Source organism: Pinus tabuliformis, chromosome 5_1 (assembly GCF_031772625.1).
Source record: "Pinus tabuliformis cultivar Carrire ecotype Pingquan chromosome 5_1, CPIR1, whole genome shotgun sequence".
NCBI lineage: Eukaryota > Viridiplantae > Streptophyta > Pinopsida > Pinales > Pinaceae > Pinus > Pinus tabuliformis.
The window spans coordinates 93,074,142-93,092,288 of record NC_142305.1 but is presented as its reverse complement, the minus strand read 5'-3'; the positions used below and the strand labels follow the sequence as shown (position 1 = coordinate 93,092,288).

At 40.3% G+C, this 18,147-nt stretch overlaps 2 protein-coding genes across 3 annotated transcripts in view; both read right to left on the bottom strand.

The window, feature by feature from the left end:
* The window catches only part of LOC149163603 (uncharacterized), a 373,003-nt gene that overhangs the window by 36,514 nt on the left and 318,342 nt on the right, over positions 1 to 18,147 (bottom strand). The window lies entirely within an intron of this gene.
* On the bottom strand, positions 12,628 to 16,436 carry LOC149163604 (uncharacterized). Its single transcript, XM_089432491.1, has 3 exons — positions 16,297 to 16,436; positions 12,957 to 13,204; positions 12,628 to 12,837 (listed from the first exon to the last, which is right to left on the bottom strand). The coding sequence occupies exons 1-3, from the start codon at positions 16,434 to 16,436 to the stop codon at positions 12,668 to 12,670; spliced, it is 558 nt and encodes a 185-aa protein (XP_089288617.1). The 3' UTR covers positions 12,628 to 12,667.

Here is an 18,147-nt window from a genome sequence, read left to right as displayed (position 1 = left end):
ACTTTGACGCTTCTATGCAACCCTTGCGCAAACCCTCTTCGGAAACTCGGTCCTCCTGTAGTTGAATCTCTAGAACTAGAAGACTTCCTCTAGACTCACTGTCTATGCCCCTTTGTCTCTGCGTCCCCTCTTTGGCTCAAACTCTTCTGACAAAATGCTACTTCTTTGGAAAATCCAACAACCCAAGGAAACTCACTCTCCAAGTGTCTTTCACCATCTGCCCATCAACCTCTTCTTATAATATCCAGTTGGGACTCCAATCGCTACAATTAAAACTTAATCGATGGTTCAGATCATCTCCAAGTTGATCCATGTGAGTTTCTTGGGAATTCTCACCTTTCTCAATTAATTACTATTAATTAACCATTTTTCCTAAGTTCGACTTAGAAAAATTTTAGTGATGGTCAATTAATTTAATTGAGCTATCTCTAGGTGGAATTTCCATAAACGATTTCTGAGTTTTGGACAATTCATGTGTTCTAGTCTCTCCACAAAGTTTCAAGACTAGAACACTATCCGATGCTACAAAAACTAACACAACAAACTATCTTGATGGTCCACAACACCATGTGTTAATTTCCTGAACCATTGTTGTCATGTTTACGTAGATAGAGGTTGTTGCTAGTTTTTGGTAGCATTGGATGTGCTTTGGCGATGAAAATTGGTGGAGAGGCTAAGGCACATGAGTTCTAAAGAACCCAGAAACCGTTTGGTGAAATTCCACCAAGATTGTATTATATTGAAATAATTAATATTTTTAATGGGGTTCCTAAGTCTAAACTTAGAAAAATTAAAGTATTAATGGATATTAATCAAAATATGGGTGGGAATGTTTTAGAAAGTGGATCAAGTCAAGTTTTTAATCTTAGACGTTGATTAGAGACTTGAACTTGGTTGTTGAAGTCTCAACGAAAAAAGTATAAGAAGGAGGCTTGGGGTTCATTCAAGAACACACCGAGAAAATGAATTAATCTAGATTTCAAAATATCTGGGGCTTGCAAGCTGAGAAATTTGAACTAAGTGATCATTCTGCAGCAAAGGGCTGGGATAGTTCAGGAATACTAGGCAGAGAGGTGGAGAGCCACCAATGAAGGCAGCGTAGCACCTAGAAGGACTGACGTTGGGCTAGCTTGGGCCCATGCAAGCTTGACGCGGAGCCAGAAGCGTCAGTGCAAAAAGGAAGCTACCTTCACGCAGAAATTTGACACTGTTGGAGAGCTGCCAAAACAACCGGGAGAGGCTAACACAGAAGCTCCAAGAGGCAGAAAAGACAGCGCAGGGTCGATGCAGAACCTTTGCCAGTTCTACTACCGGATCAACTGGAAATTGTCGGGTGAAGTGAGGTAATCTCACTCAGTTTTTCGCCATTATATTTTTCTCTATAACTGGATTGCGGGAGGGCATCCAATATTGTATTCAGATTTACTACTTAATAATATAAAACCCTCAGAGTTGTTGCACCGGTTTTCTTGCATTAGGTTTTTCCATGGACTATTTTGTCCAAAAATAACGGTGTCCTATGTATCTTGTTCTTTGCCCAGTTCCTTGTTTCATGTAATCAAATTAAATTGATGTAGGTTGCAGAAGTTATTTACTTCAGTGTTTTTCAAAAAATAACTTGATAGTGTATATCAAAATCAAGTAGGAGAAGTAAATTCAGTTTTGCTGCAGTAGGGGTTCCTTGAGTATAGGAATTTTTACATGGTATCAGAGCATTGATTTTGAAACAGGAAGAGCAAATCCAACGCTGAGCAGAGAGGCCAATAGCTGCATTTGGCAACAATTCGAATCCCCTTGAAGGGATTACGCAATCCTTGCTGGAAAAGCAGAGATTCCGAGGAAATCTCTCTCTTAGAGAGTCAACAGAGAGGTACGATTTCCAGTTCATGAGCTTGCAGAGGCAGAGGGACTGATGCAAAACCTCAATGCAATGCTTGAAGGGCACAGTTTCTGCAAGCGCAGAAATCCGTCAGAAAAGAGCGAAGACACATAGAAGGGGAATTTTCTCCTCAAAGGACTTTTCTCGCCAAAAGTTTGAATTTTTCACTTGTCGGGCAATAGACCAGTGTTGCGCAATGACTAGAGTTAATTCGACAATTTGGGTGAGATGGCATCACATGGGCTCAGAGATCAAGACAAGTTGGAAGGAGCTTCCAACTATGGCATATCGAAGACCATAATCTTAGCTGTTCAGGAGGAGTACGATCTCGACGCTTACGTCAAGAGTGTTGTGGTTGTTCCTGCGAACAATGATCAAAAGAAGTACAAGGTTGAGCAGGCAAAGGCGAAGAGGTACATACTCGATGGAGTTCGAGATCGTGTGGTCTCACACTTGCAGGGCAAAGATACAGCCCGAGAAATGTGGAACTCTTTGTCTTCACTGTATGAAGGTTCTTCCGAACAGTGGAAGATGTACTTAGAACAAAAGTTGCAGCAGACATTGACGCAAAAAGGAGAAGGGGTTAACTCATATCTTCAACGTCTTCAGGGCACCAGAGACTAGCTTGCTACAGTGGGGTCTACTCAGTTTATCGTGATGGTAAGGATAGCCCTAAATGGAGTCTCGGATGAATGGCAAGTCTTCGTCCAATGTATATTGGGCAGAGAAAGACTACCTTCATGGGAGGAGATGTGGACAACCCTTCAACAAGAAGAATTAAGGAGGGATCTGGTGAAGGTCAACCTCAATGGCAATAGTGGGAGTGGCATGAAGACCAAGAAGGAGGAGGAGAATGCAACTCTAGCATCAAAGGGATAGCAGAAGCAGAAGCGGAAGGAGGACATTTCGAAGGTGAAATGTTTCAGATGTGGCGAGAAGGGCCACTTTGCATCCCAGTGCCCTTTGAAGCAAAAGGATAAGGATGAGAAACATGATCCTAAGGTTGCTCCAGAAAAAATTGACGAAGATGAGTTTGCCACGAATGCCCACGCATCTCTAGGAGGGAAATGGGGCGATATAGAATTGTAGTCGGGAAAACTACATGTGGGCAGGATCCTTGAGGAACCAACCTCTTAGATCAATTCCTTGCTATGGGAGCCCAAAATTCAACAATAGTGAGATGGAATTAGTGTCAGATGATGCAGTGGGTTGGTTGGAGAGACAGATGCAGTAGCCTAAGACCAAACACTGATCAGCGCAGAGTAAGGTTGGCAGCAGTGCAGAAGGCAGCAGCAACGCAGAAGATTTAGAGGGTCAGAAACTAGTAGCAGTCAGATTCCAACATTCACATGGTATTATGTTTAACATAGTTAGTTCAGTAATTTTGGGTGTTTTTCAGTTGCTTCTCTCAGCAATAGAGTTGCAGTACGAATGCAGTGTTAGCAGTGGCAGTGCTAATAACATAGTAGATGCAGCATTTTGTTAGTTTTTGCTAATATCAAATGTGCTCTAGCCATGGAAATTGGTGGAGAGGCTAAGACACATGAGTTCTAAAGAACCCAAAAATCGTGTGGTGAAATTCCACCCGAATTGTATTTTATTAAAATAATTAATATTTTTATGGGGTTCCTAAGTCCAAACTTAGGAAAATTAAAGTATTAATGGATATTAATCAAAATATGGGTGAGAATGTTCTAGAAAGCGGATCAAGTCAAGTTTTTAATCTTAGCCATTGATTAGAGACTTAATCTCGGTCGTTGAAGTCTCAACGAGAAAAGTATAAGAAGAAGGCTTGAGATTCATTCAGGAACACACCGAGAGAAAGAATTGATCTAGAGTTCAAAATTTCTAGGGCTTGGAAGCTGAGAAATTCAAACTAAGCGATCATTTTGCAGTAGAGGGGCAGGGATAGTTCAGGAATACTGGGCAGAGAGGCGAAGAGCTAGCAGTGGTTGTAGCATAACACCTAAAGGGACTGACGTTGGGCCAGTTTGGGCCCACACAGGCTTGATGCAAAGCCAGAAGGGCCAATGCAGAAGGGAAGCTTGCTTCACGTAAAAATCCGGAACTGTTGGGTGAAGTGAGGTAATCTCACTTAGTTTTCCGCCAATATATTTTTCTTTGTAACTAGATTGTCTGGACTCTGGAGGGCATCCAACGTTGTATTCAGAACTACTGCTTAATAATATAAAACACTCAGAGTTGTTGCACCGATTTTCCCGCATTGGGTTTTTCCACGGATTGTTTTATCCAAAAATAATGGTGTCTTATGTATCTTGTTCTTTGCTCAGTTTCTTGTTTCACGTAATCAAATTAAATTGGTGTAGGTTGCAGAAGTAATTTACTTCAGTATTTTTCAGAAAATAACTTGATAATGTATATTAAAATAAGTAGGAGAAGTAAATTCAGTTTTGCTGCAGTAGGGGTTCCTTGAGCATAGGAATTTTCACAGTTGCTCTATAAAATACAAAAGATGGTCAAGACATTTAATATAGCACGTGGGCAAAATCCAAACATGAGCTTGTTAGTTTTTAGTAGCATCAGAAGTGCTCTAGCCTTGAAAATTGGTGAAGGGGCCAAGGCACATGAGTTCTAAAAACCCAGGAATTGTTTGGTGAAATTCCACTTGGATTGTAATTTATTAAAATAATTAATATTTTTAATGGAGTTCCCAAGTCTAAACTTAGCGAAATTAAAATATTAATGGTTATTAATCAAAATTTGGGTGAGAATGATATAGAAGGCAGATCAAGTCATGTTTTAATCTTAGCCATCGCCTTAATCTCGGCCATTGAAGGCTTTTCCGGGGACTATTGTGTCCAAAAATAAGTGTGTCCTATGTATCTTGTTCTTTGCTCTGTTTTCTGTTTCATGAGATCGAACATTTAATTAGTGTAGGCTGCAGAAGTAATTTGCTTCAATATTCAGAAGAATAACTTGATAATGTATGTTAACAAATCAAATAGGTGAAGTAGATTCAAATTTTCCGCAGTAGGGGTTCCTTCAATAGTTGGAATTTTCACATGGTATCAAAGTCAAACATCTCGAGTTTGAATCACACCCGACTCGCGCAAGGGGAGATTGTAGGGCATTGGCCTCGTGTGTTTTGGGACATGGCTTTACCGCCTCTCATGGACTTGTTAACTCTAGTCAATAGTTTGTTTACTAACAACTGTGGGTTTTGGTGTAACGACAATTGTGATTACAACAAATGGTATCAGAGGATTGATTTTGAAACAGGAAGAGCAGATCCAGTGCTGAGCAGTGAGGTCAAAAGCTACACTTGGCAACAATTTGAATCCCCTTGAAGGGATTACGTAGTCCTTGCCAGGAAACAGATCTAAGGAAATCCCTCTATGAGTGAGACGACAGAGAGGTACGATTTCGAGTTCGTGAGTTTGCAGAGGCAGAGGGAATGACGCAAAGCCTCAGCGCAGTGCATGAAGGGCGTAGTTTCTGTTGGGGCAGAAATCTGCTGGAAAAGAACGAAAACACGTGGAAGGGAAATTTTCTCCTCAGAGAACTTTCTGTTGAAAAGTTTGAATTTCTCACTTGCTGAGCAACTGAGAAGTGCTAAGCAGTGACTAGAGGAGTCAGTGCGACAGTTGGGTGAGATGGCATCGCATGGGCTCAAAGATCGGGACAGCTTGGAAGGTACCTCCAACTATGTCATATGCAAGACCAAAATACTAGTCGTTCTGGAGGAATATGATCTCAAGGCCTACGTCAAAAGTGTTGCAGTTGTTCCTGCTGACAACGATCAGAAGAAGAAGTACAAGGCAAAGCAAGGGAAGGCAAAGAGGCTCATTCCTGATGGAGTTCGAGATCATGTGGTCTCACACTTGCAGGGCAAGGATACAACACGAGAGATGTGGGAAGCCTTGTCTTCTCTGTATGAAGGTTCTTCCAAACAGCAGAAGATGTATTTGGAGCAGAAGTTGCAGTGTTCTTTGATGTAGAAAGGAGAAGGGGTGAACCTCTATCTTCAACGTCTTCAGGACACTAGAGGCCAGCTTGTTGCAATGGGGTCCACTCCTCAGCCAACCGCAATGGTGAGGATAGCCCTGAATGGAGTCTCAGATGACTGGAAAGTTTTCGTCCAAAGCATATTGGGTAGAGAAAAACTACCTTCATGGGAGGAGATGTGGGCGGCTCTTCAATAGGAGGAGTTAAGGAGGGACCTAGTGAAGGTCAACCTCAGTGGCAGTAGTGGGAGTGGCTCAAAGACAAAGGAGGAGAAGGGAAACAGTAGTGGTAGTGGCTCAAAGGCAAAGGCGGAGAAGGAAAACACAGCTCTAGCATCGAAGGGACAGCAAACGCCGAAGCGAAAGAAGGACATTTCGAAGGTGAAATGTTTCAGTTGTGGTGAAATGGGCCACTATGTATCGCAATGTCCTTTGCAGAAAAAGGATAAGGATGAGAAACATGATCCTAAGCCTGCTTCAACAAAGATTGAGAAGAATGACTTTGCCATGAGTGCCCACGCATCTCCAGGAGGGAGATGGAGCGATATTGAGCTGTAGTCGGGAGGACTACATGTGGACAGGACCCTTGAGGAGTCCACCTCTTGGATCAATTCCTTTGCTACAGGAGCCCAAGATTCTACAATAGCAAGATGGACTTAGTGTCAGATGATGCAGTGGATTGTTTGGAGGACAGATGCAATAGCTTGGGACCAACCACTGATCAACGTAGAGCAAGGTTGGCAGTAGTGTAGATGGCACAATGAAGAAGTCGGCACCAACACAGAAGATTCATAGGGTCAGAGAATAGTAGCAGTCAGATTCCAACATTCATTGTATCGTGATGAACACAGTTAAGTTCAGTCAATTTTGGATGTTTCTCTCAGCAACTGAGTTGCAGTACGGATGCAGTGTCAGCAATGCCAGTGCTAGCAGCATAGCTAATGCGGTATATTGAGAGGGAGCTATAGTACAGATGCAGCAGTGGCAATGCTAGCAATATAACAAATGCAGCATATTGAGAGGGAGCTATAGTACAGATGCAGCAGTGGCAGTGGCAGTGGCAGTGTCATGGGCAGCAGTACAGTAACAGCAATAGCACATTGTTGGTGGCAGATGCAGTGTAGAAAGGAGGTGCTTCAGAAACAGAGCAGCATGTAGGTGGACATTGTTGCTAGAGCACTTTCTTAAAGACCCTACAAACCATTTGGTGAAATTCCACCCGTATTATATTTTATTAAAATAATTAATATTTTTAATGGAGCTCCTAAGTCTAAACTTAGGGAAATTAAAATATTAATGGGTATTAATCAAAATATGGTGAGAATGATCTAGAAGGCAGATCAAGTCATGTTTTAATCTTAGTCGTTGATTAGAGACTTAATCTCGGTCGTTGAAGACTCAATAGGAAAAGTATAAAATGGAAGTTTGGGATTCATTTAGAAACACACACAAAGAGATTGAGGAAATCAATTTTCTAATGTGAGAAGTTTCCAGGAGGAAAATCAATTGGGGAGATCATGCAACTAAGAGGCAGAGAGACTCTGGGAGAAGGACTTTCCGGAAAATACAAAATAGAGAGGGGAAGATAGCTTGCAAAGAGGCGGCACGGTAGCCGAGAGAGCTAACACAAAAAAGTTGTCTGTCACATAGAATCCAAAATTGTCGAAACAACTGAAATTGTCGGGAACTGCTAGAAACTGTTGAAACAACCGAAACTGTCGAGAACTGTTGGAACTGCCGAGAGAGCTGACGCAGAGGCAGCGCAGTAACTGAGAGAGCTAATGCAAAAAAGCTACCTATCACGCAGAATCTAGAATTGTTGGAACAGTCGAAACTGTCGAGAATTGTTGAGAACTGCCGAAACAGCCGAGAGAGTTGACACAGAGGGCAGAGAAGGTGACATAGGGCTGACGAAGAGCCAACACAGAAATAGTCGAGGTTAGCCAATCTTGTGTCGGATCAATTGGAATTCTGTTGGATGAAGTGAGGTAAAACTCACTCAGATTTTCCACCAGTATTTTCTCTGTAAATAATTGCTAGATGAGCATCCTAGATTTGTATTGAGTTATTTCTCTTGCATAATAATCAACCCTCTGCACTGTTGCACCAGTTTTCCCGCATTGGATTTTTTTAGGGACTATTGTGTCCAAAAATAAGTGTGTCCTATGTATCTTGTTCTTTGCTTTGTTTTCTGTTTCATGAGATCAAACATTTAATTAGTGTAGGTTGCAGAAGTAATTTGCTTCAGTATTTAGAAGAATAACTTGATAATGTAAGTTAAAAAATCAAGTAGGTGAAGTAGATTCAGATTTGCTGCAGTACGGGTTCCTTCAGTAGTTGGAATTTTCACAGAGGTCTACCCCTTTATCATGGCCATCACCTTGGTTCTTAGGGCTCATGAGTGCCTACATCATTAAGGATCCGATGCACGTCCCAACCCCTGGTGGGCGATAAACTATCCCACCTTAAGGGGGCAATAACCGCTTCACATCATACACATCATGGTCTCATTTGCTAGAGCCCCGAGCGGTAAGACAAAGAAAAATCAAAAAAAGGAAAAAGGTAAATAAAAAATGGTGGAAAAACAAAGGCAGAGGTAACTCATGTATCCACAATTTCTCCCTACTACATCTATACACCCAACATGTGACATCCCACATCATTGCCACCCTTGAACCCATGGCATTTGACCTTGAGACCCCTGTGACACCATCCACTTCATCATCATTCATGTGCCACCTATCAATTGAAGTATGTCATGAGGACTTGTCTTTCCCCTTGGGAGCTAGGAACACCTAATAGGATTGTTTAACCACTCCTACCCAAGGAGGTAACACTACTTAGAGATCAAAGACCTAGGATTTTGAAGGGAAGGCCTATATGAAGACTCAATATTCCATTGATTAGCAAGCATGGTTCATTTAGATACACTAACGAATTATCATACCTAATGGTGACGAGGCAGCACTGGATATTATATGTAATTGGCAAGGGGTCTCACCATGGGCTGGAAAACTTAATTGAGGCCCAAGTCCACCAGAGGATCATATTCACACCCCCAAGTGAAGCGTTGAGAACCATGGGACTCCCATCATGTGCAGAGCATCATTCCACGCCAAGGGAACCTTCAACACCCTCAATATTTTTTTCATTGCCCTACACTATTCATGAGATGATGCACTTGGACCAATGTGCCCCACTCGGCTTAGCATTTACCACGTGGTGTGGCAGCTAATCCAAGGCCCAGTGGAGGTTTGTCTCACTCCTTGAGAGAAGGGAGGGCAGGCACCATCATTAGAACCCTCAGTATTAGAGCATTACAAGATATTCTACCATCAAGAGACCCATGGGACCAGTTTTTGTGCCCCAAACACAAATTGGGGCTCACATGATGATTTACATGGAGATTGAGGGGCCATCCCCTTGTTTGAGATTTATGGAGCCCTCTCACACATTTTGGCACAAAAAGGACTCAATGTTGCCTTGCAACGACCCTACATCAACTTGACATCATCATTTCGCCTTTCATTTGGATGGCTACTTCATATTTTGTAAAGCTACTTGGTCAGCTTGTGACCAAGGGATGTATCTTGCCCTCTTTTATAATGTTAAGTAAGGGGCTAGAAGCCATAATTCAACCTAGTTAGACACATAAAAATAAGAGAGATCATTTCTAATCTTTCATCATCATCACACTTGGATTGGATCTCTTAGGAAGAACTCGCACTTGTTTCTTTGGCTATTGGAGAATATTTTGGAATGCATTTTGACATTTGGAGCTAATTCAGATTTCTTCTTTGGAGATATTCCTTGGATCTTAGATGGATATATTACATGTCATCGTGTAAGTGCTTAATGTTGATGGAACCTTTCTCTTGAATTTGTTTAAGTATAGAATTGTTGCCTCTAGAATGTGTTAATTGTGCCCTAATTATTGAAAATTAATTTTGAAAGGCTTTCTAGTTGAGTATTGCATATGTTATTCAATGTGGCATGTAATGAATGTTCCTAGAGGAGGAAATTTTTGAACTCTCCATGAAATTCCATTATCTTTGAAGTGGGTAAATGCTTAAACGTGGTACCTAGGGCATCATTTTTAAGCCTCCTTAGAGATTATTTAGCTCATCTTGAACATCCTAAGACTCCATATGCCCAATGGACAAGGCACTAATTAAAGGCCTTGGTGGTCATATCTACTTTTCATCCATAATTTTTCCTCTTAAAATTCAGTCCTTTAATGCTCAGGAGAAAATCTAAGGCTTGCAACGAAATTTTACGGAGGAGATTTTTGGGGAATCAAGAGCCTAAACATCAAGCTTAGGGTCTAGGCGAGAAATTCTCTAATTTTGGTGGGCATCCACTCGAGTTTCATCCATAAAATCTCTTGCCCTAGATGTTTCTCCAAGAGAGAAACCCTAGTTTCTTCTCTCCCAACTTGGGGACTTCTTTGAAGGTTGTATGAGCTTAGTATTTGTTGAAGTATATTTCAAGAAGACCTCTCTCAAGCCGTGACCTTGTGAATACCTATTACCACCAAAAAACCTCAAAACATTGGGTTTTGTACCTTATTTTCTAGGGCTTTCCTGAGAGAGTGATTTGCTTCTTTGAATTCTTGTACATTTATTGAACCTCTCTTCTGAATGAGCTCTAGCTTGATTACTTTGTTCCCTATACCTAGAATATCAGTTAAAGGTGATTATCATCTTATCGAGACTCCTCCCATTTGTGAAAGTCGGTAAAGAGTAGGGGACCTTGGTTGTGGTGACAATGGGCCATTGTCCAATTGTTAGCACTTATTCTAGCTTTTGTCCTATAGGATTGCCCTCTCTAAGGCCTGCTAGGTTTTGTGGTAACAAGACTAAGCCTAAGTTACAATAGCAACTTATTCATACTTGAGAAAGGGTCCTAAGGAGAATTTGAGTGACTTTTGCATGCCTAGACACTTGGGCTTGTGCAGAATCACCTACCCGAGCTACAAACATCAACAATTTAGGAGGAATTCATGGCTAGGGTTTGTTATTTATGGTAGATGCCCAACCTACGATTTGGAGAAAATGACCTGTACCAACTTGTATTAAGTTGTTAGTATGCACTTGTAATTTCATTTTATTTATAAATGAAGCATGTTTTGTTGTCCAGCCTTTTTGGAATTAGAAATTTGATTTTCAGCTTATCTTCTCGTGATGATGAGTAGTTTTTAAAGATACTTATGCATGTTGATTTTATATAACAATGAGCAGATTTTGTTAAGTGATTTGATAAACATAAAGACGGAATTGTGATAAGTCTTTTCTAATAGAAAATTTTCAGATCTGTTATGTGCTGGAAATTATGCCCCAAGGACTGGAGAAATGCTTCCCTCGAGGCACATTTGTTGAGTGTTTATTTTCTGTATTTGGTTGGACAGAAATGAAATACCCAATTGTAATAATATTTCAAATTCAACCCTAAGAATGTGTTGAAAATTGGCAGCTAAGAGATGAATCTCCTTGCATTAAATCTCATTTCTAACAATTCTAGTGACTTTCCAAAAATAGTAAATCGCCTTGCATCAATTGGTAATTCAAGTATAGTTGATGGAAAATCACTTAACTTATCATTAATCAATCCTAATAGTCCAATCTCAACTTAATCATTATTATTATTATTATTATCCTCTTTATGATATTATTATATTATTATCAAAAAGAAATTCAAGTCACTCAATCATGGGACTCAATCATGTCATATGTAACTCCCCTCAATTAATGCATATGTTACACTCTCTCTTACGCACTCATTAAAAGCATGGCATATTCTTCTTACACACTCATTAAAGCATGTCATAAAATATTCCTCTTATGCACTCTTTAATGCATATGTTATATTCTCTCCTTAATGGCATGAGTTACAAAGGCATGCATAACTCCTTAATGGCATGAGTTACAATTAAAAAAGCATGCGTACCAGAGTTGTGGAGGAGCGCACCCCCCCTTTCGAACCCGCTCCCAATCCGCGCACCGGGCGGGAGCGGGTCGGGAGTGCGCTCCCGATAAAAAAATTTGTGCTCCCTGCCAAAATCGGGAAAGTCACTCCTGGAGCGAAAATTACAGCTCGGGAGCTCCCGAGCGTTAAATTTTTGCTCCGAGAGCGATTCGAGTGATGCCGGGAGCGTTCCGCGCGGAAAAAAATCGCGGACGCAAACAAAAAAAAAAAAAAATATATATATATATATATATATATATATATATATATATATATATATATATATATATTAATTTAAAAAAAATTATGTTTTAAAATCATTTGGGGGCAAAAAAAATTCATTATCACTTGAATGAGTTGAGTAGAAGCTAGAGAGCAAGAGCAAAGGATCGAGGAGAAGCGAGGAGTAAGCGCCGAGGAGCAAAGAGGTTAGTAACTTAGTAATTTATTATTTTAAACCTTAGTTAGGTAGTAATTTAGTTTAGTTTAGTTAGTTTAGTTCAATGTTACCAGACACGGAATCGGCAATAAATCGGCGAGGCAAAAGAGCGAAAGTTTTAATCGGATCGGGAAAAAATCGGCAAATTCATTAAATAAAAATATACACATATATTGAATTTAAAAAACCATTTTTCATTAATATTGGGTAAAGGTATGTCCAAACAATGCATAATATCAATAGATGTCCAAAATATCATGAATAAATAAGTATCTCATATATGTTATGAGTCCACACATGATCCAAAGCACTGAGTCTTGAGTCCTGACTCCTTAGAAGCATATGCTTCTAAAAGTTTACAAAAAAGTTAAAAACTGCATACTAATCAGAAAAAAATCAGCAACTAAGAGTCTAAGACTCTTAAGAGTGAGAACTAGAAGCAATTCCTCCCGCTCCTTCGCTTGCTTGACTCTCAAAGTTCTCCAAGTCATGAAGGCTGAAAAGAGGAGGCTCATCTAATTGAACCCATTCTGCCGCATTTGTAGCTTGCAAATCTAACTCTTCAAGGTCAATTGGTGAATGATCAATACCTGTCATTATCATGAGACATTGAAATGTGAATTAAAATTTCACTTTGAAGTTTGAACTTTAAACTTTTAAAGTACGAACTAGATTATGAAACCTTCAAATTCAAGCTCTCGAATCTCACCTTGTATTTGTTTGTTGCGAAGTCGTAGATTGTAATGGACAAATACAAGGTCATTCAAGCGCTTTTGTGTCAATCGGTTGCGCTTCTTAGAATGTATTTTCTCAAACATGCTCCAGTTGCGTTCACAACCTGAAGCACTGCATGCTTGGTTTAAGATTCGAATGGCAAATCTCTTCAAATCTGGCGTATCACTACCAAAGTTTTGCCACCAAAGGCCTAGCAAGTGGTAAGGGTTTGTGAGTAGAAGACTAGAAGTACCAAATTAGTAAATAGTAAAAACTTAAAAAGAAAAGAAAATTTAATAAAACATTTAACATACAAAATAAAGTTTAAACAAATTTAATGAATTGATGAAGCCTTCAAGCTGGGTACCTGGCAACATCTTTGACCTTTGTCTTATAGCACTGGTATAGGCAAACAATTTAGATGGTGTCCTATAATCTTGTAGTTGGGAAAAGACACGATTTTGTTGTTCTGGATCAGGGAAGCACCTCTCCAAGCATGTCATAAGTCCTCTGCCAACCTCCCCATCCTCATTAAATTTGCTCTTATCATAAAAATATTGTGGGTTTAAGAAGTACCCAGCAGCATGTAAGGGGGAATGCAATTGCCTATCCCAACGTGCATCTATAATGTCCCAAAGAGGCATATACTTTGTCTCATCATCCCCATATCTTCTTTTGATGGCCTCCTTTGCGAGATCCATCGCCTCATAAATGTAACCCATAGCGAGTTTGTCACCATCAACCATCCTGAAAGTTCAAGCATTCAAATTTAAAGAAATATGAAACATTGTAAATAAAAAGAAGCTTGAAATGAAATTTAAAAAATGAAAAAGTTAAAAGACTAAAAGTACCTGAGAACTCTAACAAGGGACTCCGTCACAGCAATAATCTGTTCAGCATCTTTCCAGAAGCCATCATTAAACACAAGTGCAACAATTTCGATGCCTTCAGGGGACTTGGAATGTTTAGATCCCATCCACTCAGGTCCCAAGAACATCCTCTTCAGATTTATCTTTTGCTCAACCACAGATTGCAAAGATATGAAATTTATTGCAAATCTAGTCACTGCAGGTCGAACAATTTCTTTACCTTCAGTGTATATTCTCATAGTGTTTAGGACAATAGTGTGGTTGTATAGGTATTTGGTTATGGATTTTGCCTTCTCCACAACCTCATGTATCCAATGAAGCTTACCAATGTCCTCAAGCATTAAATCTATGCAATGGGCAGCACAAGAGGTCCAAAAAATAGTGGGGTGCCTCATCTCAAAAAGTCTACCAGCAGCCATATAATTCGCTGCATTATCGGTGACAATTTGTACAACATTTTCTTCTCCCACTTCTTGAACGACTTCCTCCATCATTTCACAGATAAGTTGGGCAGTCTTAACCTTATCTGAAGCATCCACTGACTTGATAAACATTGTGCCTGCGGGACAAGATACAAGGAAATTTATTAAAGTTCTATTCCTCTGATCTGTCCATCCATCACTCATGATGGTGCACCCTGTTTCTACCCATGATGAACGAAACTCAGCTAGCACAAGCATGACATCTTCAACACTCTCTAACAACATATCTATCCTAAGGCTCTCTGATGTAGGGGCTTTGAACCCTGGACCTGCATTAGCAATTGCATCAATCATAGCTTGCCAATAAGGACTTCTGGCACAGTGGAAAGGTATGTCAGAATAGTACCAAAAGTTAGCAATGGCCTTCCTTGCCTGACTATGGATATTTTTTTTCCAACCAGTGCCATCCAAGGTAGGTTGGGAACCGGGTTTTGTGCGGGGAGCAAAAAAGGTGTTTATGTTTCCACCTCCAGTGTTCAAGGAAGGAGTTGAAGGACTGGCATAGCTTTGAGTTTGACTTGGCCTTGGAGGCATGTGTGGAAAACTTGGGAACGGCATTGAGGATTCAGCAGATTGAGGTGACATGGGGCTAGTGACAGAAAAAGTATCAACTCCAACATTTCCTATTTCAGCAGTTTGCTTTGCTTTCTTGGCATTATGCTGCTCTAACATTTCAAGGGCCAAGGCTGCTTGGTATTGGACATTCTCGTCAACCTTGGTGCAAATACCTATATCATGGCCAGGTATTTTTGCAAGGTGGAACTTGAATATATAAATGCCTCCACTGCATTCCTTTTGGCAAAATTTACAAAGGAGCAAGGCTTTTCCAGGAATCTTGTCACAATAAGCCCAAGCAAAGTCTCGCTCTCTCGGCATTGTTGTTGCTTTGAACTTGTGTTTAATTTGTGGCTTCTGTTAAGATTTGGAGTCCGGCTTCTATTTAATTTGTGGCTCCTGTGAAAGACAACAAAAAATCAAATTTAAAAATCATCCAAAAACTTAAAATAGCCTAGCCAGTCTGTAAAGTTGGAATATCTCTTTCAACAAATCATAACACAAGATGACAGGGCTAGTACTGTACTCCAATCTGTAGGAAATTGGAATATCTCCTTCAGGCTTCCACTGTATATGTGTGTTCCATGAAAGTTTGGCCTCAGCTAGACCTGTATGGCAGCTCTGCAGTAAGAAATCTGAAATACAGCAGGAACTATGTCTCAGCCTTTATTAAAACTGAAGCCATGTTAGTGCATAACAGAAATCAAGCAATCAGAGAGAATGCATAACACACTTATATTGCTTATCGTTGATTATTAAAAAACTTCACTTGTATTCAGTGTGACCTGCCAAACTTAGCCAAGTTTTTCTAGAACTTATTAGATCAACCCAGCTCTAACCACTTTGACCAGACTTGGCCAGGTCTAGCTGATTATGGACCAAATCAACTGGTCCCAGTTAAACCAACTTGAGTTAGGGAATCTAGCCAAACTAGCAATTCACAGTAAACTCAGCCCAGCCTGGCGACATGGTAAATACAGTACTTTCCTCCTCGACTAAAGAATATCAATCACGAAATATATATCCTGTGTAACTTATCACATACATGCGATGTAAAAAGCAGGTCCTCTATAGATTGAAATCAGAATTTAGAATTTAAGTTATTAGAAATAGAAGACATGAGGATTCTGTTGCTAGATTCCAGTGAAGGACTATTTATGAAGCAATATTTATTAAGTCAAAGCACCAACGATTGAGGAAAACCACAGAATTCACTTCAAATCCATTCCACTTAATATCTTTGTCGGGATATGTAGGAGCATGACTAAAGTATACATACTATTCACAGACTCCAGAGAATACCTTGTTCATCGTTCTCACAGGTTCACGCAGGTTCACCGTTCATCAACCACGCAGGTTCGGGCTCACGCAGGTTCACCGTTCAGCAATCCGTCGAATCTCTGCGTCGATACTCGATAGTGAAACTCACGTAATCTCCGGCGGCGTCGAAGACTGAATCTCTGCGTCGATAGCAAACCCGAAATACCTCGCGTCGATAGCGAACTGTGAAACCCGAAATACCTCGGCCCCGATACTAATCCGAAACCCGAAATACGATTTACCCGCCATTCCGAAACCCGAGAAAAAATAAAACTGGCGGGACTCGCCAAAAAAACGCAGAACCGGCGATTTTTTTCAGAATCGCGAGTCAAACTCGCGTTGACCACGATTCAAAATCGGTCAACGCGAGTTGACTCGGAACGTTTTGGATCGGATCGTTTAGCCGCCGCGCCGATTGAAACTCGCGATTTTGCCGATTAAACGGCGATTCCTGTTTCACTGTTTTGTTTAGTTTAGTTTAGTTTATTAACTTTATTTAGTAAAAAAATCATGAATCTAAATTAAATTAATTAATCTAAATAAATTAAATTAATTTTCTCATTCATATTCCCATTCCCATTCCCATTAAATTTTGCAGATTCAAAAGCCTACAAATATCAAACATCATGGACCTGGCTATATTTCTTGGCATTTTCTTCTTCTTGGTCCCTTTTATGGTTATTATGGTGCTAGAGAGTAGGAAACAGAGGGGCCAAAATGAAGAGGGGATGAAGAAGCTGGAGAAAGTAGATTTGATGAAAACCCCAGTGAGGAGGAGTTGGAGGAGGGTGAACATGACTCTCAAAAAACTAAACAAGACCAAACCCCATTGTGGAAATATGTTAACAGGCCTGAAGCAGGGAGAGGGGGTGGAACCACTAAATTTCATTACCCCCATTGCAACAATAATTACACAGGTTCATACACCCGTGCCAGAAAACACCTCTGCAGGAAAAGGCCATGGGATGGAGATAAACAAATAGGAATCAAAACTTGTCCAACGGTGTCAGCAGCAGATAGAGCCAAATACATAAGGGAAGAAGAGGAAGCCCAATACAAATCTAAAAAATCAAGGGGTTTCTTTGAACCAAGCTCACAATCACAAGCACAAAGAACTCCATCAGCATCCTCCCAAGGTAGTGGATATGGAGGCACAGGGTCATCAGCTTTAAGGCGTAGAACCATATCAGATTTCCTTGATGAGGGGTGTAGGAATGATGTGGATTCAAAGGTTTACAGGTTTCTCTATGCATGTGGGATACCATTCAATCTTCTTCACTCACCTTATTGGCACGAAATGGTTTCTGCCATAAATGATGCCCCTAAAGGATACAAGAGCCCTGGGTATGACAAGGCAAGAACCGTTGGACTTGATCATGAAAAAGCAAAAATATCACATTCTTTGAATAGAATGACAAGTTCTTGGACTGACCATGGGGTGTCCATTGTATTTGATGGATGGAAAAATGTAAAAGGAAAGCCATTGATAAGTGTTCTTGTTGTGTCTGTTAGTGGTGCCATCTTTCTAACTGCACATGATTACTCAGACAAGTTCAGGATCGCCATCAACATTGCAGAAGCATTACTTGAAACAATTGACTGTATTGGACCATACAATGTCATCCAAGTCATCACTGATAATGCTCCTAATTGTAAGGCAGCAGGAGCAATTATTGAGGATAAATACCCCAACATATTTTGGTCTGGATGTTTGGTTCACACATTGAACCTTCTGATGCATGATGTTGTCAAGAACAAAAATGCACAAAACAAATGGATTGGTAATTTGTACAAGAAAGGCAAACAAATGATAAAATTTATTACATATCATAGCAATACCCATGGCCTTTTCCGCAGTCACTCGAGATTGGAGTTGTTGAAGATTGCGAAGACCAGATTTGGTAGTTGTTACCTCACCTTCAGGGGCTTTTTGAAGGTAAGAGAGTCATTGGCTAGCATG

Coding starts and splice junctions, on each gene's coding strand:
- LOC149163604 (XM_089432491.1), bottom strand. CDS start 16,436: ATGGCGGGTAAATCGTATTTCGGGTTTCGGATTAGTATCGGGGCCGAG. Junction 13,205..16,296: donor TCGACGCCGCCGGAGATTAC/GTGAGTTTCACT, acceptor TGGTACTTCTAG/TCTTCTACTCACAAACCCTT. Junction 12,838..12,956: donor TCGCAACAAACAAATACAAG/GTGAGATTCGAG, acceptor TGATAATGACAG/GTATTGATCATTCACCAATT.